General features: G+C 42.9%; 2 protein-coding genes across 2 annotated transcripts in view; both read right to left on the bottom strand.

Annotated features, from left to right (window-relative positions):
* LOC121332940 (potassium voltage-gated channel subfamily KQT member 1-like) overlaps nucleotides 1-8834 on the bottom strand; it is a 416905-nt gene extending 408071 nt beyond the window's left edge. Inside the window, exon 1 of the mRNA XM_041398878.1 lies at nucleotides 8452-8834. Within this exon, the coding sequence (XP_041254812.1) occupies nucleotides 8452-8834 (383 nt within the window). The remainder of the gene's footprint in view (nucleotides 1-8451) is intronic.
* A 9909-nt stretch (nucleotides 8835-18743) lies between these two features.
* On the bottom strand, nucleotides 18744-19973 carry GPR19 (G protein-coupled receptor 19). Its single transcript, XM_041398877.1, has one exon. It carries the CDS (start codon nucleotides 19965-19967, stop codon nucleotides 18744-18746), a length of 1224 nt encoding a protein of 407 aa, XP_041254811.1. The 5' UTR covers nucleotides 19968-19973.
* Between the last annotated feature and the right edge of the window lie 3424 nt (nucleotides 19974-23397).

Raw genomic sequence — 23397 nt, 5'->3', positions numbered from 1 at the left:
TTTCTTTTTTCATACTCTAAAAGTGCATGTTCTCATTCCTGAGTGAATGAAACATTTTCTTCTAAATGGGACTCTGCTGTCTCGTGTTGAATAGCCATGTGCTTCTGAAAAACATTCCTGCTGCTCTGAATAAAACCTCACTCCTAGTCCTTACATATTTTTGTTATCCAAAGGAGTTTCTAGGTCATTAAGAGAAGGTTGTCCCCATGCCTTTATGGGCAAGTTTTGATGTCACTCAGTTCTCTCATAAATCTGTTTCCAGGCTCCTGAGGTTTGATGTGCCTTTGAAATGTCTTATGCTTATCCATATGCGATCATACACAAATTAGAGTTGGCTGGAAATTTTGGTAAAGGGACAATTTTTCTGCTGAAAATACCAGTATGTTAAAGTTAGAAATAGTCTGGGAATGTGTTGGTTTCAGCAGAAGTGGAGAAGGAGACCAGACACGTTTTAATGGAAACCTGCCTAGGTTTGGACTCTACTAACAGGGATCATGCCTAGCAGAGAATTTGGCCATATCTGATTTTCTTTTTTCTACCTAGAATAAAATATTTTCAGAGCTTTGAAGCCCTCAACCAAAGGAAAATCCAACCTATTGCATGGATATACTGAGGATATCTGTTTTCAGCTGTATTTTCTGAGTTGCACCCAGAAATGCCCAATAGCTCCATTGCACATAACATTAAGTTGCCCTCCTGGTTCCTCTCCAAAAGAGTAAGTCAATATTTCTACAACACCAAGGGAATTTAAAATTTCACTTAAAAATAGTGAAATTACCTGCATATACAGAATTCATCACAAACAGGGCTGGATCAACAGCTAAAACCAATGCTGTTCAAACCACAGCATGAGCCACACATCCTACAAAAAAATCTCCCACATGAAACCAACTTTCTGGATCTACTGACCCATGCTGTTGGATGTTATTTATAAAACATCCACAGCTCCGTTAGTAATGAGCACTTCACATTTCCAAACATTTGACAACCTAACTTAATTGCTGTTCTTTGAAGAGCACTAAGATTTCGGTTTTTCTATGAGTTTATCTGGCAGTACTTCAGAACTGACAAATTGCATTCGTGCATCCCTTACAATCACCAGGAGCACTGATTTTACTGGAGCTTTTTACTTAATGCCCTGCCTTTCCGTGGATTTAAGCTCCTTGATTCCACCGAGTGCCTGTATCTTCCACTGACGTCTGTGCTTCTGTGTTTCTCTTATCTTTGCATGTTTTGCAATCTTCCATTCTGATTCTACAGCTTCTTTCTAGAAGAGACATAATCAGTTCTTTAAACAGTGACAAAACCAGTCCATCATCATGACTTCAGTGTTGATGATTCTGATACTTTTATCACCAACCTTGACTGTAACACAAAAGTCAGTAGGTTTTGGCATGTGATTTAGGACCCACCTCCAAGGGAACAGGAAATTCCATCCACCATTCAAAATGCAGCACCGGCTTCCTCATAGTACTCACATTAAATAACGTCTCTTGGGTGCAGAAGAAGGAAAGGAAAGAACAAATGTATATAATGAAGCTGTGAGAAGACATCTGCTGAGTTAATGCCAGCTTGATCATCACTTTTCTTCTTGAATTTGGTACCATATGGAGTCCTCAGGTTCACAAGCAATTGCAACATTAATATCAAGGAATATGTTTTTATTTTGCTGGTTTCTGTAAGAACAGAAAAGCAAAACCAAATTCCATCAACAGCACCATAGCAATGGCTACAGTATTTGTTTTCACTACAGAAACAACATTAGCCCATGGGGGCAGATGTTAATGTATATTAATTGCTCAGATTATTAGAAAATTGAGCTTCTAGAATAAGATGGATTGAATTTCTTACAGAAATGATGGAAAAAGTCATCAACAATTCAAAAAATGAAAATAGAACTTACTCATGCTGTGGCTTTGTGCCCTGTGGTTAGGTAACAGTGCCTAACACAAAGTACTCCCAGATCCAAGTTCTTCCCTAGGAGCTTTCCTAGCATCTCTCTCCTGAAAAGACTCCTTGGTGCCAAACAATCCAAAGGACCTCCAAGTGAATTGTTCTCATCTTGGGGATATTGATTTCTCTCTCCTCTAGACAAATGTCTGTTTTAACCAAATGAGAAGAAGCACAGTATCTCTGACATGTCTCATCCCCTGTCCATGTTAGCTGGAACTCGCCAGCTGGCTCAAAGGTTTTTGGTAAGGCCCTTTCAGACAGACATGCTCAGACAGTGTGGTTGCAGAAACCTCATTTCCTTAGGGAGAGAGGTTAAAAATTAATAACTACCCCCACGTATTTTTAGAACAACCAAATCCTGTAATCCTTTACAGAACCCTAGTGACAATCTTCTTTAATATCAGTGAACCTTCATTAGCAACTTCAGCCATTCCACCATCTCATCCATGCAACAAATTAGTAAGAAGAACATCCCACTTTAATGTATAAGGAGTTCTTGAGTTTCTTCTCTTCAATACTGCTCCTCTTTTGGTACCTGAAGCTTGTCATCAGAGACATCTGCTTAGTACCTCCCAGTAGTTAGTACACAGATGAAAACTAGCCATTGTAATTCTAAACTGAAAACTTTGTCAGTGACATTTCTATATAAAATTCCAAATAAGTAACTGTTATGCTGGCAAGAAACACCCTGAACACAATAAGTAATGAGTAATAATAATAATAATAATAATAACAATAATAAGCCTTACTCTTATGAAAGTACACCATGTCCAATATTAAGCTGTGACATCAAGGTCAAAGCCAGAATCTCAAAACCAGACATGTGCTTATAATTACTCTGAACTTTAGTTGTTGCTTGTGTTGGTCCTATTACAATCACATCATTGGAAAAAGCAAAATATCTGCTTGCATTCTAGAGATAATTGTGGAAAGGACAAAAATGGGAATTTGACAGTCCCTTTGAGATAAACAGTTATAAATAATGGGTAATATGCTTCACTTCCAGATAAAAACAGGAGCTGGAGAACACTGTGCTAACTTATTTCAGTTCACTAAAGAGCTGCTACACTCAAAGAATCAAAATATATGAAGGCAAGTGCCCTATTAAATGGAACCACTAGACCCTTGCATTTTTTGCCTTTTAAAGTTCTTTACATCAGCAACAGTAGTATGCCAAACAAAAATGGAATATCAGCCAGAATGGTGGCTCTGAACTACTGCAATTTCATTAACAGAACACGACTAGCATTTCTTACATGGAGTTGGAGGAAGTAAAAAAACCTGAGAAAGAAAAGTCTGAGGAGAAACAATAGGAAAAAATTGCAATTTTAAATTTGTCCAAATAATCTGAATTCACTTGTTTATGTACTACTCACAGTGACACAGACATTGGTACACAGAATCTTTTCTGAAGGAAAAAACCCACTTCTGGCTAGCCCCCCCTTTTATAAACATGTTTTTTGATCTTTTTGTACTTTCCTCATGAAGTTTTAAGTCCGTGGTGTTATTGATGTTGTTCACATTTTTGTAAGGATCATGCAGTTTGAATTATTCAGCAGTAACTCTTCAGTGGAGGGTTTATTTTCAACAAACTGCCAGGAACAGGTAAGTGTGTGTGAGTGTGAGTGTGTGTGTGCACACGTGCTTCTCTTTGAAGGAGCTGTGGGAGTCAGTGTGGAGGAGGAGAGGGGTAACAAAGTAAATCTAGGGCATGTTTTCATATAAAAATGAGCCCACACCACAGCTCTCTGGTGAGGGAAAAAAAAAGGAAAAAAAAAAAAAAAAAAAAAAAAAAAAGAGAACTTTGCCTCATTCCATTCCAGTCTTGGCCAACTGTGTTAATGCAGCCCCATTAGACCACTTGCTGACATGCTGCAACTCCTTAAGGTCCCAAAAGCTCCTCATTTCCTGCTGATCTAGATTCCTGCCATTACAGGGAGCTGATGAAGCGTAGGAGGGCTCCAGTGAGTGCCAGAAGAAACATGAGCTGTGCAGCAGAAATGTGTGTCCAGAAGAGAAGAAGGGAAGGTGGCAGAGGGGCACCAAAGTTTTTTGGCATTGGTAAACCACCATGCCAGCTCTTGGGAAACCATACTCTAGGGAAGACATTTTCCCTGTTCATCACACAATTCCCAGAGACAGGCAGCATCCCATTGGAATATTTTGGAGCAAGAGCCATTACCCTCTCTAAGTCACCATTTGGAGGAGTTGTTTCCCCAGAAATCTCAAGGCAGCTTGCAGAGCAGACTTTATGGCTACCCAAACTCTGCATTTATGAAATGTTTTGCAGTCAAACCAGGTGGTCTGCAGTACTTGCCAGATGATTTGCAATGTTACTTTGCAACTATTGTGCACAATTTTATATGAAATTCAACAAGTAATTTTGATCCACTGAGAAAACAAGAGTGGAGAAGTGTTTCAAAGTGCTTCATGTGCAGTACTAACCTGACTGAAGACCATCCACTCTTTCCCACTGGGGTAGGCTTCTGCTGGTGCCAAAAGTTGAATTGGCTATCCAAGTGTAACTCCAAGTTTAACTCTCGAAGGACAACTACAGCTGGCAGGAGCAAGCTGAGTGCTGGAGGTGGATGAGGGGAGCAGAATCTGTGCTGGCTTGTTAGCCATGAGCTGCTAGATCAGCTCACCTCATCCCAAAGGAGGTTATGGGATACAAAGGCTGGTCTACCTTTTGAATGAGAGCAAGGTCTAATACTCATTTAACAAGCGGCCAAACCAGCACAAAGTGACCGGGAACAGCTGCAAGTTCTCACTTCAGCTTTAGCAGTGTTACACACAAGAAAATGGCAGGCCTGAGAACACAGTTGAGAGTCCCTCTCCTGGACCTCCCTTTTGCCTTGGACTTGCCTCCACTCCCAGCCAGCCTGAGGTTTCTCCAGTGCCTGAGAGCAGCCCTTCCAGCTGTGCTGACTCCAGGGGTGATGTGACATCCATTTGCTAAGAACTGGACTGGGACCAACAGCTCCTTTTGTATCTCCCCACAGCCATGACTGCTTCTTCTTCTATTGAACTATTGACTTGGACAAGATTCAAATTAGTTGCCTGTGGGTGAAAGGTTCCCTGTCCCATCATGAATTCCACACTCCTGCTTTCCCTAGCTCCCAGCTGTCGTGTCCTACCCCTCTTCCTCCCAGTGGCTCTCTGAGCTTCTTGACCCTTTTCAGCTGTCCCCTTTGTGCCTGTATCCAGCTTTCTGATCTGCACAACCTGTTCTTTTTTCCTGTGTGCCTCCTGCTTAAGTCAGATTCTCTGTGTTCTTGAGCTACTCTGCTCTTGTATTGTTTTCTTCCAGTTTCAGCATCACTGGCAGCAGTCTCAGCTTCCACACAAACCAACATGGTTCTCAGTGTCTCAGTCCTCGGTTCTCCTTTCTCCCTCTTTCACCACGTTCAGTGTTAGCCAGTTGTCCTGCTCCCTCACTTCTTAGTCCAAAGGAACCCAGATTCCCGCTAAGTCTTTGGCTTTTTAACTGAAAAATTAATCTACCCAGGCAAGAGCAGTACAAAAACCCAAAATTAGCAATCCCTGCATGCTCCAGAGAAATGGGAAAGATATGAAAAGGGGGTTGGACTGCAGTGAGCAGAGTGTAACTGACAGGGAAAATACTGTGGATCGTGGGCACACTCAGGGGTTTCCTGCCGGGAACCCACATTGCGACATCACCTCGAGCTGACACAAGGTGGCCTCTGTGGCTCACGGAACAGTGGTAAGTGACAGCCAGCCAGGTGGACACAACATTCCAGCCCACACTGGAGCCATTCCAGTAGTCACTAAATGGATGGAGACTTCAGAAATATATCCATCACACAAGTAAGACTCGACCTGCAATTAAATTATTTAAATGTGTAGGTTTGCCAAGTAAGGTCACTGTCATAAATAACTCATCACCAGTACAAGTTATATTTTTCTTTAAAGAGACAAAACATGAGGGCTATACCCTAATACCTGACATTTGGATGTGATTTAAGCAAGTGCATAGCTGAGTTTAGAAATTATTCCAAGCCAGGCACATGCTGCTTTTTCTGGACTAAGGACCTCACAGCAAATAGCTGGGCTCTAACACAGGTGATCTCCAACACCCCAAGGCTCTTACATAGCCACAGGAATTGCTTGGTTTGGATAAATACATTTTCAGTTCATGGAGCAGCTGCTTCTCAAGCCTTCAGCTCTTGCTAAGTGAAATCCTCTACTCTACTGGGCTTTTTGGAAGTGAAGTATTTCACAGTCCCAAACCAGAAAAGTATCCAAATGAGAAGGTTTTCAAGACCAGCAGGAGGTATTCTCAAGTAAATCCACTCACCCCTTCAAACATTTTGTTTTGAAGCCATTATTTCAGCCTCCACTAAAACTCCAATAACTCCACTAAAATAATACAAATTCTAGATTTAATTAGGCAAAAATAATTCCCTTTTCTAACACCGTTAGAAAAGGGAATTAAAGCTCCATAAGAACCCTGAGCTTATTCCCTTAAAAGAAACTTTCTACAAGTGTTACTGGCGATTATCTTGGGTAATTTCAGAATGAGAAGAGGTCACCTCCTGGAGCACTTGCTGTTCCCTCACCTTGCCTGGTTTTGGAAAGTCAGGTTCTTTCTAGCAGAACTGACTCCAGATCAGAACAGACTCCAGTCCCTCTTGGACAGAAAGTTCCCCCAAGTTTGTACATGAGTTGTGTGATCTTTGTGGCACATGAAGAACAGAAAGGACAGAGCACATCCAGCTCCTCCAGGCTACACAAATATCAGCCATGTACTTGAAAGTTTGGATTTGTTAGGAAGATAGTCATAACCATCACCATCAATCAGCTGCACTTAAGTTACCTCCAAACCCACACATAAAACACGGGAAGCTGTTTAAAAATAAATTACAGGTTGTTCTAATTATAAAATTAAGTGTATTTTAGATTAGTAGTTTATTTTTTTAGCAATGTTTTGCTGTAATGATATATAATCTTGTAAGGCATGTTCTTTCCAAAACAGAAACTTGTTATTTAAATGAACACATCATGTAGTTACTGGGATAATTATTAGCAAAAATATCCTTGAGACAAAATGCTTGCCAAAAGCTGTTTCAAATGTTTCCTTTCTAGGAGCCTCAAAGACAAATAACTTTTAAGAGCACTCAATTTACATATTCTTTCATGTAAATGGTAAGAATCCTTTAAAAAACAGTTGCTGTTGGTATTATCAGTATTTTCTCGAATTTTCTAGTACTGTGGGGGTGTATAGATTATTTAAATTTTATCTTTATGCCCATTTCAGAATAAAAAAGTGCATATTAAAGGTCAACCTCAGCTGGGGATAAAAGCAACACAGATGATGAAACAAATGAATTTTAGCAGGATTAGTAGTCTCAACTAGGCTTAAATCATGACTATTCATATATTTAAATCGACACAAATCACATCTTTTTAGTCCTTACGAATAAAGCATGCTATAAGCCTCGTCCTTGAAAGAGGCTTTATCTTTTTGCTTGGAGAAATTTCATTCATCAAAAAATTCTTTCAAAAATAAGTATATGATATTGAGGGGGGAAAGGAAGCAAGTATTAATGAGACTATCTATTTTATGCTAAATAGAAGCATTAGGGTTCATCCCTAGAATTACCATGTTTCTCTGGAAAGTTCCTGACTGCAGCCACTGATAATGGGCTTTTTCCCAAAATACAATCAGGCCATAGTTTATCTCAGACAAACACAGTAATTTCAACACTCTGCATTTCTTTAGGAAATATGCTAATTTTATAATAAAAGCAAGGCCTTTCGGCACAGCTGGCCAGTAACACTTGCTCTGGTCTCTGTGAGAGCACAACTGGACCCTTTCTACAGCTAAGATGACAAATTATCTTTCTGTTAAGCACCATTCAGAACAGTAATTGAGGTCTTGCTAAGCTTGACAGATACCATAAGCAACCAAAGAAAACAGTAACAGCTGGATTAATATATCAACCACTGCTTTACAAGGGTAAATGGAAGCCTTAATTGCCTCCTTCCATGTACTACATACATGGTATAATGAAAAACATTTCACTAAGTTTGTACTCATTTCATGTTCACGACTATAAATCAATTCAAACCAGTAATGTTATATATTTGTCTAACAAATTACTTGTTTTGGCTCTTTAACATGAGCAAAACAAAAGAGCAGAATGTGTCTGATCACAGCTGGACCTGCCACATCTGCTAAACACTGCAGTGTCTGAAGCTGCAACAGTGTAAAGCAGCTCAATCAGCAGTCACAACTGCCAGGAGCAGAGAGGACTTGCCTCAGAAATACGAAATATACCTGTACATCCTTGAAAACAAAGATCATGTGAAGAATAAAAAGCCTTCTCTGGAACTGATAATGTATATAGTGGCTGCTTCTTTGAGGAACTGGCTTTTCCACTGCCTTGATTAAATGGGCTTTTCCACTGCCTTGATTAAATGGGCAGTTTCCAATTTTTCTTACACCAAAGATCATGTGAAAATGTAGGTACTTACACAGCAAAATGATAGATAAAACACTTCCACCCACTGGGCCTCTCCAGGAAGTTGTAGACCTGTCCCTGGGTGCTGGTTTTGGTCAGATATTGGCTCTGGAAGCACTCCGTGGTCCGGGCCCTGCTGGCTCCACTGTCCGAGCAGGCTGCAGCCTTTGTGCCTTCCCCGGGGCTCTGGGGAATCCTGGCTCCCTTATCCATGGAGGACTCTGGGTTCAGTGCCACAGGAGAATACTGCATGGTGCTGAGATTCCCCCTGACTTCCAACAACACTGCAGATCTGCTATTTCCACTCAGAGTGCTCAGCTGGAGAGTGGAGCCTTGATCCTGCCCACAGTGGTTGCACTCCGGGTACGCAGCAGTTTCTGCACCACCACAGGACATCCCGCAACAACAGCCAGGTATTGCTGTCTCTGATCAATATTTAAAATCATGAAGGAGGGATTGGATGTCTTCTGTGCCCAAGGTTCTCCAGCAGCTGATAAGATGACTTTGTGCTGTTATCACGGAGCTTCTCTGTGACACAAGTGCGAGCTGCCAGCCTGTCACCTGCTGTCACTCACATCCTCTGAAATTAAGTCAGAAAAACATATGAGATAGTAACAACAGAAGGAACAGGAGTCTGGGAAAAGAAAGAGGTTGAGATTTCTGGAGGAAGCAAAGAAAATTAATTTCAAAATTACATTGTTAAGAAGAAAGCCTAGAACTATTTAAACAGTGTGTTTAAATACTTGTGCAGTAGCAGAGAGAGCTGATCCTACCTGATTACTTTAAGCTGAGCAGTTCTTGAAGTGCCCTGATCAGAAATGAAGTGTTGCCCAAAACACACCTGAATGAGGCTTTGAACTTCAACACCTACACCTCAGGGGAACTTATCTAGAGCATCAATATTACAGGAAGAATTTAAGACTTAAAAAACTTATTTCAGTCACCTCACAGGACCCGATCTTGCAGTCCACAGTACTCTGGAACAACTTTTCTCAAGTGTAAAAAGGAGGATGCCATTAATGATAACTGATACTGGGAGGTTAATATTGCTACAAGGGGAAAGATCAAAGACTCCTGGCCTGATCCTCAATTTTCTCCAAGCCCTTTAATGTTTGTAGCTAATTTGGCTACTCTCAAACAAGTAGGTAAACAAAATAGAAAAGACAATAGGGTTCTTCTAGATCAATATGTATTTCGTAAAGCAGAATTCAATTTCTGCTAATACAGAGCAGCAATTTCTTAGAAGCAACATTAATAATTTTGTAAGACTGAGAGTGGATGTCTTTTTTTGAGCTGCCTTATTTCTTACACCCCATATTCAGTTACTTTAGCCTCGGTAGAATATTTTAGAGAGACAATTTCAGCCTTCACACACACCCCCCTTTTTTAAATTAAGCCTGTTTTTGCTGTTGCTTAAAGCTCCTCATGTGTAGTGAATGAACTCCCAGTGTAGTACACCTGAACAGAGCCCTCCAAGTTATTTCAAAAGTATTTACATGTATTCACTTTAACATGACTTTCCTACACAGGGCTCATTTCTTAACACTGCTCACGGAAAGGTGAGCATCAGTTCACATTTCCACATCAGTCCTAGTGCAAAGAGAGAAATACATCCCTTCCCTCAGCAGCTCTCTTAATGAACAGCTGGAGGGTGCAAACATTAAAGCACAAAGCCCTTCATCCCAGTCAGCCTGCAGCAGGTCCCTGAGAAGCACCTCGAAGAACATCTGTTCACTCTGGGGTGCTGAGGCTGCCTGGAGGAGGCTGGCTAGGCAGAGCTGCAAGCACAGCCGCCTGGAACACCTTTCCTGGGCTGCTCCATCCACACACAGCATCCCACAGACACACACAGAAAAACCTAAAAGCAGCTGGCAAACAGCACCTACTTTCTCCAGGCGTATCCTTCTCCTGGCGGCTGCTGCACACCCTGGAGTCCCTGGAGAGGTGCAGGAGAGGAGCTGCTGCCCGGCTCTGCCCACAGCTCCCCAAGTCCCACCCTGAGCAAGGCAGGGGCCCTCCCTTTGGGCTGCCTTATATGGCTGCCCTTGCAAAAGGCACAGAAAGAATCGGGAACAGTTTGGATGATTTCAGAGAGAAGTTACTTCTGTCTCTTCCTGCTGTCAAAACCAGCAATCACAAGCAACAGCTTAACTTCCCTCCCAGGCTTTTTCTTATCTGCAGACACTTCATTGCAATGCATTAAAAGCAGCCTTTCCTTACTGCACATCTTTAAACACTGAATTAGGTGATGCCTGTGGCAAGCTGGAGGCTCTGCATCCTCCGTTCATACTGGGAAAGTCTAAACAGCAGCTTCAGTTGCTCAGGGTTTTTTCCATCAAAGTTTTGACAAAGCCAAAAGCAGTGCTTCGTTGTTACATCAAGTACTGGAAAATCAGAGTTCTCTCATGTTGCTGCCCTTTTGAGCTCCAGGTCATTTTTTACATTAATTTGGGAGGAAGAGAATCCCAAACATAACCATGCCAGCATCCAACTCTCCATTTTATTGTTGACCTTTCTAATCAGGAAGGACAAAGTGAATACTGCTATTTCTCTCCTTTCCTCCCTCTTGTAACAGAAATCAGACTGTTGTCTGCAATGCCAACATTCCAAACTTAAGCTTCTCACTTTTCCAGAGCCAGGAGTTTGAGAATGGAACAAAGGTACACCTTTCACCCTATGGTTATCATCAGTGGGGGAATGCTGCCATTGCACATTAACTTAACTGTTCATGGGGCTAAGGCATATATTTACTTGGAAAGATTATTTCAGAAAGTTATTTCTTCGTTTCCTAGTTATATTTCCATACCACTCCAAAACAAAACAAAAACCCAAACCCAAACCCTTTCAGTTCCTTTCTCTTTTCTTGATACATGATACATGTAGTCTGATCTAAAAGCCAGCCCATCCAGAACATTTTCTTTGGATGCTGTGTTGCTCAGTTTACCCTGTGCACAGAATTGAATACATTATTCCACGCGCTACTGCAGGTGAGTGGTCATTGAGAACTGATACCTGACTGGACACAAAAATCCTTCTCCAGGTTTTTGCTTCTTCCTGAAATCTTTGCTGCATCAATTAAACTTTTATACTCTCTGTTGTATTAACTTTTTCAGACAGTAATTTGCTAAATGAAAAAATTTCCATCTCTCCTCACCTCTGACCTCTCCTGAATGTAATTACTCAAGCTCTACAGAACTAGTCAAAGTATGGAGGGAAAAAAATATTGAAAAAACCCCGATGAACCAAACAAAAACCCCCAACCAACCAATCAACCATCAACCAACCAAGAAGTAATTTTCGTGGATATTTTATTATTAAAAATAAATTTCCTTTGAGGGAATAGTAGTACCCAGCTTTACTGCAAATGCAAAACCTCAACATTAATAGCAGCAGGTTTGAAACCCCAGCAGAAATTAAACCAGAGCAGCTGACTCCTATTTCTTGGTTGAGGAAATGATTTAATGATAAGATTTTAATAGAGTGAGAGGTGTAAGACTTGAACTCATTCCTTCACACACCCCCAAAAGCAGTATATCGCATCTTTGGGTCAAAATCTCAAAAGGCAATTAGTCACTTCACTAATTTATGACCTACATCAAAGGCATGATTTCAAGGATGTCTAAATGCTGAAGTGTTCACTGGCAACTATAGATGCACACAGCATTCTGCAACTGTGTATATACAGGTGTGTGACTTCTGTGGCTGGGCTCACTTCATGTGTTTCATTTTGGTGGGCCTGGTGCCACCCCCGTGCTCAGAGGGCACATCTTCCTCACCCTGACAGCACTGCATTTAGCACTAGACCTGGGAATTTATAACCAGAAGGCCAGGATGGGAAGGCACAGAGAAATGTCTGGCTCTGAGATGCACTTTTGAGCCCCTTCTTGAGGAGGAGGCACTTCTCAGAGACAAACCTAACCACTGTCACAACCCATCACTGTCTCCTCTGGGGGCTGTGTTTTCGGAGGAAAGTGTTAATGAGTCATGCAAGAGACAGATAATATAGAACCCTTAATGCTAGAAAATATCTTGAAGGGTAAATAATAGATGAGACTTGGAAAACATTCCCGCGCCCCTCTGTCCATCCCAGATTCCATTCACCGGACGTAAGCTCTCTGCATCAGTGCTCTTGAAGATCTGCTCTGGATCTGCAGAGCTGCCAGCACTGATAGCCAGGAGCTGGGCACTGCTGAGTGCCACACAGCCCGGGGCCAGCTGTGGGAACTTAACAGTGATCACACTGGGGCACAAACCGAGCTGGTGGTATCCAGAACGCCTTTAAAGGGGCAAAATTCCAGCCCTTGCTCCCTGATTCAGCTTCCCAGCCTGGTGGGCTCTTACAAGGGACTGTAAACAAAGGTAATTAAGAATCATGAAATGGAACTTCAGCTCTGAGTTCACTTAAAAGTACCCTCTATACTTTTTATTTTTGAACTGTAATGGGACAATATTTGTCTTGCCAGTCTGTTACACAGTTCAATTATCTGTGGAGCACTTGGCAGTCTATTTAATGTGCACCATGAACACCATTATTCGCCTTCACAGGGATATGCTGAACATAAACTAAGATTATCATGACTTGTACACTGTGGTGGTATTGGAAAGATGGCGCATGTCCAGATTGAGACACTGGGCTTCCATTCTCTCCAAAAGTGATGTATTGTAGAATTTTACCACACAGGGAAAGATATGATGTGACAAACTGCCTTTAATGAGTGGTGGCAGTGCTTCATTATTTTTGTACTAACATAGATAGTCTACAAGGCTGACTGCTTGACCCAGAGTAGTGTCTAAGAATTCCATAAATCTCTCATTTCCATGGCGGAATGCTGTAAGAAATTAACCTGACTCCTGCACTTATGAAGGTTTTTTCCCCTCTGTTCAAACTAAAACTAAAATATTTTATTGGAAAAATGAACAGAAGATGCAAGTTCTTTAAGAAATGCCTGAACTTCTTAACAGCCGTGATGTGAAGAAAGTGTCAATCTCATAATATGATGCATATCATGAATGTATAGCTCTTAGAATTATCATAAATGTATAAAACTTATACTAAATCATACAGTAAGATCAAAACTATTGTTGTTATGCTGACTCTAATAAACTCTATCTGCCTGATGGAAATTAAAAAAATCACTTAATTCACATGATCATTAGAGGGGGAACTAGTAGCAACTTTCAGGTCAGTTTGTCTGGCTGTTGCTACAATACCTGTCCCTTTCCTTTCTTGAAAATTCATCAACATTGTAAGTACCTGGGCCTAAATTTTATTCTGAAAATCTCTAGCTCTGCTTTTGACTGGTTCGTTAAAAAGCTATTCAGCCACTTTTGACCATGCAGACAGAGGAAAATAGGTAGCTCTTTTAAAATAAGCCCCGCTGATAACCGACATCCGTAACCATCCCAAAACAAAACCAGCAAAGCACAATCGGAACCATACCCTGAGAATGTATCCCTTTCCAAAGGATGTTCAGTGGTACCCATGGGATTCAGCACCCTGGAGAGAGCAAAGAGACCCTGCTCAACAACCCCCTGCCCTGCCCCAGACCCCCACCCACCCAAAAATCACATCTCACCACCATTAGGTAACTATGAGTCCTGATGAGTCCACAGCCATCCAACACACATCTCCTAAAAAACCATTGCATTTTTAATTTCAGCAAGGATGTCAAGTATTCAGCTTTTCTTTGTGTGTGTGTGCATGTGTATGTGAAAAATCTCAGCTAAGCAAATCACTTGCATGGCTGAACTATTATTCCACAGTCATTCAGGATACATTTCAGTTTTTTATGAAGAACATACACACTCTGTGCCTCAGCCTCTTAGATCGTTATCCTGTTGCTATTTTAGGTTGTCTCTCACCACAAGGAGGGGGGAAGATGAAAGCTGAAGAACTGGGTGAAAGAGCTGACAAAGAAGTGTGTTTTCCTCTGCTGGAACTGGGAAAGGTTTTGATTCCATGACTTTTGCACCATAGTTAAGCAAAATTTCAAGAGTTTCAAATAATTTCTATTGGACAAATGCCAGCATCTCGTTTGCCATTTGACGCACTATGGGAAGTCAAACAATAACTATAATGCATTTCATGAGAGTCATTTTAAGAATGATGCAGCCAAATTTCACTGTTCTCATGTTATTCCACCTGGACAATCTTGGTGTGCAGTTTAAGTGGTCTTCACCAAGCCAGCAGAATTCTTTAATTATAAATCACAGTATAGTTTTATATAAAACCACAGCATTTTCAATATCCAGGTATTAATAAAGAAGATGAACTAAAATAAACTGCTACCATGTAGAGCAAAGTATCTGTTGTTATGCTTATGTTGCATTAAATGAAGACAAAATTACTGCATGAAATAGGTTCCCTGTGGTCACTGCTGAAGAGGTAACCAGATAGGAGCCACAGAGAACCTTCACTTAGTAAGAGACAATATAAATTCTTGCATAGTGAACCTCAGCTGTTACTTGATTCCTTTCTTCAATTATATTAAGTGTCCCAGCATTGTTTGATTGGGTTTGTTTAAATCATTAGTGATGCACTGGAGGAAAAGGATACTGTTATTGTTTCTAGGGTTGTAACTGAATACCACGAAAAGTGGGTGCTTATTTCAAGTATATCTGAAAACATTGACCAAAATAGAACTATTTCTTCAGGAGAGACTCTTTACATAGGAGCTGTGTATTATAACTGAAGAAGCAGTTTGAAAAGATGACAATGATCCTTTCAGGGTAAGTGCAGTTGGGCATTTTTACATTTACATATATGAGTTTAAAAAAGTCAACTAAGACATTTTATTAATTTTATCTAAAGTTTCCACAAAGCTTCTTTTCTGTGAGCTGTGGGCTCTTTTATACAACCTTCAGTTTATTACCAAGCTGATATTAAAGAGCAGTAAACTGAACTTTAAACTCTTAATGTACCAGGTCTACTTTACCTTCTTTCTCAGCTAAGCGGGAGATTCAGGCAGTAACTCTTCTGAAATGATTCACCTAATGCTCAAAGTGGAGCATATTTTCTTATTTCTTACTTCCATCTCCTGTAATTTTTTTGAGAGAGCTGTCTATTGCTTTCTCTGGCAGTTCTAAACCCCTCACTGATTCCAGAGCACGTAACACGCAGTGCACACGTGCAGCATGACCAGAAAGTCAGGCTTAGTGTGTTCTGCAAAGATTTAAAGAGCACACGCACAAAGGCTGGCCAAGGGTCTTCCCACTGCATTCCAAGCAATCCCAATAAGCCAGGCTTAGCTCTCCTGCACACAGAAGGGTGGAGAGCTCCCTGGTGAGTACCACCCCACCACTCTGGATGCTCAGAATTTCACTCAGGATGTTTCCAGCAGAGAAGCAGATGCTACATTCTTCCCAGAATTAACACATTCAGCTGGATATGATGAGCTCAGCAAAGACACTTGGCATCTGAGGCACTTCAGTTTTGTCCACCTTTTGGAAATCTGGGACTGTGTTTAGCTTCTCAGAATCCAGGCAATCTAAATAAACGTATCTGTGATAAGATCTGTTTAAAATTTGTGGTAGGAAAGAAGCTGACTTGGAAGTAAGGATTGTGGAAGTGAGTGAGCTTGATAGCTATGTATTCTAGCAACTAGAACGTCCCATAAATGTTTCTTTAAAAGCACTCTTCTGAGCAAGAGGGTGTTCATTTGATGTTCATCTGGAGTAAAATTCACCAAAAGCAGCAGTGTGCTGAACATGGATCACTCTACTGAAAGCTGACTTGTAAACAATAATTGTGACTTCCTGGCTTCTTTCTAAGAAAACCAGAAAATTTTTGAGAGGATTTAAAAATAAATCAATAACTTTTGATACTGGAACACAAGACATGCAAGTGACCCACAATGAAGTCATGAAACAGGAACTCAAAGCTAACATGTAACACCTGCAGCTGATCTTGTTCTGGGACTGGCACTACATACTTTCAATAACAAAAGGTCTCTTCTTATGTTACCCTAATGTGGAAAATAAGATAAAATTCTGAGTGGCTTCTAAGTAAGAATGTTCTAGTGAGAATATAGAGCAGGACTTCAGAAGATCAGTAAGACTGGCTTAAGGTATTGTTGAGTATTTGTAAAATGCACTAATTATATCAAGTACCACTATAAACCAAAGAGTTCTCCAACCCTGAGCACTCTCCATCTGGCATTCAGGTGCACAAACTGGCTTGCAAAGTGTCTGTCCTGAGGATGTATAGGAGCAGAGGGGTGTGGAAATACACAGCATTTCTTTCAGCCTTGACAGTGACTCCTCATGGTGAGGACAATGGGGTACATCTGATACATATACTGAAAATGAAGATGCAAACATTTACACTTTTTTATTGGAAAAGCAGTTATTATTTATAAGAGATACTTATGAATGCATTATATGATATTCAGTGCCACTTTATATCCCAAAAGTACAGCATGAGGAATGTATATCCTCTAGAGGTGTGTCCATGCACCTTACTCCTGCTAACAATTCAATTTTTAGCTCAGAATGTAAAATCCACAATTTTCAGGTTTTTTGGGTGCTCAAGCCCAAATGCTCACTCAGATGCCTCACTGTCTTTGATCTCTGGACATGTTCATTTCAGAATTAACTTTGAGAATACAAAGATTTACATAATTTAAATAATTCATTTTAGCTTTGAACATTTATCAGACACTGCTACAAAAAATTCCATCATGTCTTTCCTTGTCCTTTTTCATCAGCTGTTAACAATGGATGGACATTCCATACCTCAAAATTTGTAAAATTACCAAAAATCTTGTGGAAATCTGTAATTGCAAAGTTTATATTTTAAATAACAGTAGTAATTACTGTCCATCATTCATAATACATTCTGACCAATAATTGTGCTAAAGTGGATGAAGTCATTGTGAGATGCTGTATTAGTAATGAAAGGGTAAAATACATTACAACCCTGTTGTAATATGAAACAAACTGATTAAAACCAGAACTCCTGAGCACAGGCAGGGGCACAAGCATATTGCTACCAAAAACCCCAATTAACATCTGCACAAATAAGTCCAGAGGCACAGGAACAAAAGCTGAAATTTAAGAAAAGCAGCACTACCTAGTCCAGATTTACACATGACAGCGTCACCATCTTGTTTCCATGGGGAAAATGTTCCCAGGGATGAATCCATTTGTGTTTTCTTGAAAAAATCTACAGAGCTTTGCTTACTGAGGTTGTTGAAAGAGCCTGTGCCTGTTTTGGGGAGACAAACTGCATGCAGTGACTGAGAAGTTGTATTTTTAGTTGTGAGGGGAGAAAACTTACTTGAAGGAGACTGAGAGGAGCCCTCAGCAGGGTCTGCAGCTTCCTCTCAAGGGACAGCAGAGGGGCAGATATGATCTCTGCTCTCTGGGACCAGGAACAGGACCCGAGGGAATGGCTGGAGCTGGGTCAGGGGAGGTTTAGGCTGGATATCAGGGAAAGGGTCCCCAGGGAATGGCCACAGCCCCAAGGCTGCCAGTGCTCCAGGGGCGTTTGGAAAATGCTCTCAGGGATGCACAGGGCAGGATTGTTGGGGTGTCTGTGCAGGACCAGGGCTCCCTTCCAACCCAGGATATTCCATGACTCCATGCAATGGAATCATGGCTCTGTGGCTCCACAGCCACACACTGGAACAGCCCCAGGATGGCAGAGCCTGAGGCTTCTCCACTGGGGCCTTTGTGGAGGAGGAGTCCTGAGCTGTGAGTTGGAAGTTTGTCCAGGAACACCTTCTGCAATCAAACCCTGCTGAAGCTGCCTTGACTTTTCCAGGAGGAGGTTATTCCCAAAGAGAAATGGAGGCACAGGAAGACTGGAAGGAGACAGAATCCTAGAATTGTTTAGGTTGGAAAAGACCCCTTAAATCATCCAGTCAAGCCATTAACCCAACACCACCCTGTCCACCAGACCAGTGGGGTCTGAAGAAGAGGGACAAGCCCAGTGCAGGAATATCCCCAGGGACATACTGGAAGGAAGCCAAGGTGTCTTTGGGTGGATTTAGGCATTTCTACACTACGGCCCATCCCTTTCAGGGATTGTAACAAGCGGTATTTCTTTCTTTCCCTTTTCTCCCTACAGACAGAGAGTGTAAGGACTCGTAGATTCCAGGAAAGGAGTTTCCCAAAGCAGAACATGAAAACTGAAATAAAATAGAACAAATGCATCAAACCCAAGCCACTAAATAATACAGAATGTTTATTTTTTTCAACCTTAGGAGCTGGTCTAAAATATGTAGCTATTTATTGCTTCAAAAGAGTGAAAGATTGTCTTTCTTCTCGGGGAACATAGCATCCCCACAGCTCATCCATTCCTTCTCAAAGTAATGAAACCCTCTTGGCAAATATATTTGTGGGATTGGACTCACCAGGCCTGGAAAGCTCATGCTCCTTGACTTCTCTGCTAAAAGCATCACAGTGGAGTCTTTGGTGAGGTTGGGCTGGGATAATGTGATTATTTTCAGCTGTCCTGGAACTGGTAGTAATGGTGTAGATGTTGCTTCTGGGGTATTTCCACATGCAACAAATTTCTTGCATTCCTCTTCTGAAGTTTGCATTATAGATGTAGAAGAGGGTTGGCTTAGAGGCTGAGGAACTGAAAGAGATCCAGGTGATGGCCAAGAAAAGCAAGGAGCTCTTTCTGTAGTCTGTTTCCTGTGGGTGCCACAACTGCACCATGAAGAAAGGCAGCCAGGACAGAAGAAAATTCAAGACAAAGATGAAGAACATCTTGACAGTTTTCACTTTTCTTCTTAAGACAAGATTCACTGTCCTCCTTCCAGCTGTGTACTCAGTGCCACTTCTCCAAATGTAGGTGAAGAGTTTCCGGTAGCAGAGGATAATGAGGAGTGATGGAATCAAAAGCAACAGCACTGAGAGCTGGATGACACCAGAGACAGCTCCTAGCCAAGAACTAGGGAGGAAAAAGTTGCAGTGGTGGTCACTGCTGGAGCCATAGAGAAAACAGGCCGGTGATGCAAACAGAGCACCACAGAGCCAAGAGACCAGAGTCATTCTCTTGGCTTTCTCCCTGGAAACTCTGAAATTCATGGGATGGATGAGAGTGTAGCATCGATCCACGCTGATGGCGAGGAGCACGTAGGTCTGGACCCCGGGCGTGAGGTACTGGATGTACCTGACCAGCCGGCACACGCCGCTGCCCAGCATCCACCGCCCGGAGCTCAGCTGCAGCAGCAGGAAGGGCGCGCTCCCCACGCTGCTCACCAGGTCGGCACAGGCCATGGACACCACAAAGTAGTTGGTGGTGGACTGTGTCCTCCTGCTCCTGTGGATCACTAAGCAAACGAGGAAGTTTCCCAAGACAGAGATCAGCCACAGCACTCCCCAAACCACGCTGGCAGCTGTGATTTCCCCCGGCCTCAGCCCATACTCTACCAGAGAGTGGTTCCTGCTGGGGCCAGTGCATGGGGCTGGAGGTTCTGCCATCTCGTAGCCAGCAGGAGGGGATGAGGCTTTGGGGCTGCTCGTGTTCTGCAGCAGGAGCAAGGTAAGGAGAAGAACAGGACCACTGCTGTTATCCATGCTGCGAGCAAACTCAGCTACATCTTTTGCTCAGGCTGCAGACAGAGAGGAGAGAAAAGGTTTTGTTAAACAACTCTGTGTGAAAAGCCCAAAGTAATCAATAAAAGATAACTCTAAGTAGTTTCCATACTCCTTAGAGCAGTAGATTTCAGAGTAAAAGGGTCAGAAATATATGGTGACACTATGTGGCATGGCAGAGAACATTAAGTTTCATGCAGATTTTTAGGAATGGTCTGAGTACTTCAGACATTTCTGTCTACAGAAAGATGAGTGTCCTGTTCACAGCTGGAGACCGATGTCACCAGTGCAGGTAAGCTGCAAACTGAGGGAGCAGTATGTGCCCCACTGATCCCAGAAATTAGCTGTACTTCCTGCTGTCCATGGAAGCGTCAGAAAAGCAGACCAGGAGGGTCCCTGCATCCTTGACTTGACCTTGAGCTTTGAAGCAGAAGGAAAATATTGAGGGAGGAGGGCAGTGCCCTCAGACAGATGAGATGAGATGTTGGGGGAGGGATGGGGGAGCTTTTTGAGTTCCAGCAGTGGAGCCTCAGCTTGCCTTGTCAACACTGTCAATACATGTGGCTGCAGTCAGCTGCTGAGCATCTCTGTGCTCTGGAGAAAATCCAGGGAGATGGGGAATGTCCTTACCTTGGTCAGGGGCCTTCCACCCAGGCAGCAGCAAGGCTGACCCTTCACAGCACGACCAGCCCAAAGGTTCTGCAGGTCTGTGGGTGACCCAAGGGACAACTGAAGGACTGCCAGACGCAACTGACACCAACAGACAACCAAGAACCTCTGCCCCTAATTTTGTAACAGAGCTCTACCAGCTGAGAATCACTGTGGCCCAAGTGCAGCGCCCAGCACTGGGCCTTGCTGAACCTCATCCCGTGCAGCCTGTCCAGGTCCCTCTGCAGAGCCTTCCTACCCTCCTGCAGATCAACAAGGCTGGCACAGATCGGTGTCACCTGCTGGCTGCCCAGTGGGCACTCGGCACCCTCAGCCACAGCCGTTATAACGGAATCAGCCACGACCGGCCTTGCCCAGCTCTGGAAGGACAGTCACCTTTGGGTGACACGTTTTCCATGATCATAACTAGTCCTTGATAAGCATATGAGCAGCCAAACCCTGTTCCCCTCCAGTGCTCAGTAACTGGGGTTTTATGAACTGGTTCACACTTTCAGAATTTCACAACTGTAACACTCATTGTCTTGCCTGCCATCCCACACTCAAGCCCTTCAGAAAATAGTTTTCAATTCCATACTGGTTTTATTGCCCCTCCTCCTCCTGATGATTTATCCCAAGGCAGGAAGATGCCAAATTCCTCTTCCTAAGCGTCTCTGAAATCAAATGCAGTGGAAGATTGGAAAAGGCCTGGTAGCCAAATGGGAGAGGCCCTTTGTTAAAAATTCCTCTACAAAACAGCACCAACTTTTGCTGTAAGAGAGCACTGAAATTCCTGGGGTCTTGGAGGCACTAACACTGACATTGCAGGTCAGTGCTGGCCACGGTGTCACCAGCAGAGCAAAGAGCTCATCAGCTGAGACAGCCGTGGATCTCCTCCCACTATAACCAGCAGGTGATGAATGTATGGGAATGTGTTGCTTTCCAAATTTTATAAAATATTACTAAATATAAATGCCTCTGGAATGTGGCCATCGAGAAAAGATGTTGGACTCTGGGTTGGTTGTGCTGCAACAGAGAGGAAAATTAAATTACTACTTTATGACTGAAAAGTCCAGTTTGAAAGCAGGAAAGAGAAGCAAATGGAGCAGGAAGTCAATCTTGCAGTAAGGAAAAACATTCAGAGGCATTCAATTCTCCTTGTTCTGATTCCACATGATGTTTGTCAATGTTTTGGTTTTCTAGATATAAACAAATCACATAGTTCTTTCTGTTTACATGTTTTTCTTAGATTTTTTTTTCTCCTCTTACATTTCCTGTCCTTCAGGATGATATACTGGTATATTTTACACAAAATAAATACATCATGGGTAAAATTGTGCACAACTTTTTCAACCAGACTTTGAAATCTGGGCAGTTTCCTAGGACCACCTGTGCTACCAACAATTTTGTTTCCCTATCAAGATTTATTTTGTGGCTAAAATATTAGGAGAGCTGAAAGGAGCTTCCCCTTGAAAAGGAGGTTCCATGCTGTGTTCCAGAGGAAAAGCTCAATGTGCCTGTTGGTATTTCACTTCATTCTTAGTGAGTTCTAAGGCCCCAGCTCTGAGCAGTATCCATGTCTTTAATACAGGACTTCTGTTTAGATTACTTTTAATTTGAAGCTCTTTCACTATGAAATGCAAGTCAAAACCTTGAGTCCCTTTTGCAGTGCATTTGCTAGAAAAGTCACAGTGCATTGTCACTCAGATAAGGTGTTCAGCATGTCTCAGATGTAGCCCAGCACAATTCAATTTGTTCTGCACTAAAAAAAGGAGCCTTGAAGATCTTGTAGGAAGAGGAGAATGTGAGACAGGAAGCTCTGGTTGAACAGCATGAAGGAAAGATTAATGCCATCAAACTTACAGCAGAAGGTTTTGATTATAGTTTTAAGAAACACACAGGACTGTACTTTATCCTAGCAAATCTTATTGGCTATTTTGTTTCAATTTACAGCTAGACTGACTTAAACTTTTCTTCATTAGTTGCTGTCTAGATCTGTTCTGAACTGTATTGTATGGCTGTTTTCACCAGTCCTCCTTCCCTTCGGTTATGGGGAGAAAAAGTAAATCCCCCAGAAATAAATTGTAGGAGACTGAGGGGAGAAGTTGTGTTTTAAATTGTGAGGGGAAAAACCTTGACTTGGAGGAGACTGAAGGGTCCCCTCATGGCCCCTCTGCTGCTTCCTCATGGCCGTCGCGCCGGGCGGGGCCGCGGGAGGAGCGCGGCGGGGCCGGGATGGCGGCGTGGGCCGGGCGGTGCTGCCGGGCCGGGCTGAGCTGCGGGACTCTGCTGTCCCAGGCTGTGCTGTCCCAGGCTGTGCTGTCCCGCGCCGCCGGCGGGGCCCCAGCCACGCCTCGCTGGGGACGCGCCGCTTTTTCGTCGGCTCTGCTGTCACCAGGAACAGGACTTGGGGAATGGCCTGAAGTTGTGTCAGAGGTTTAGGCTGGATATCAGAAAAGGTCCTTCCCCCAGAGGGTGTCGGGCACTGCCCAGGCTCCCCAGGGAATGGTCACGGCCCCAAGGCTGCCAGATCTCCGGGAGAGTTTGGACAACGCTCTCAGGGATGCACAGGGTGGGACTGTCGGGGTGTCTGTGCAGGACCAGGATACGTTTCCAACCCGGGATATTCCCAACTCAGGGCTCCACAGCAGCGCCACGGACCCTGCGGCTCCTCCCGCGGCAGAGCGAGCCCTAAGGAGTTCCGCGAGGGCGGCGCTGACGCGTTCGCCCGTGCGGGGCCGGGCCCGAGCCGGCCGCCGTCGCGCCG

The sequence above is a fragment of the Onychostruthus taczanowskii genome, unplaced genomic scaffold (assembly GCF_017590055.1).
Source record: "Onychostruthus taczanowskii isolate IOZ18803 unplaced genomic scaffold, ASM1759005v1 scaffold15, whole genome shotgun sequence".
Classification (NCBI taxonomy): Eukaryota; Metazoa; Chordata; class Aves; order Passeriformes; family Passeridae; genus Onychostruthus; species Onychostruthus taczanowskii.
Note: the sequence above shows the minus strand (reverse complement) of the source record. Positions and strands in the feature narration are given on the sequence as shown.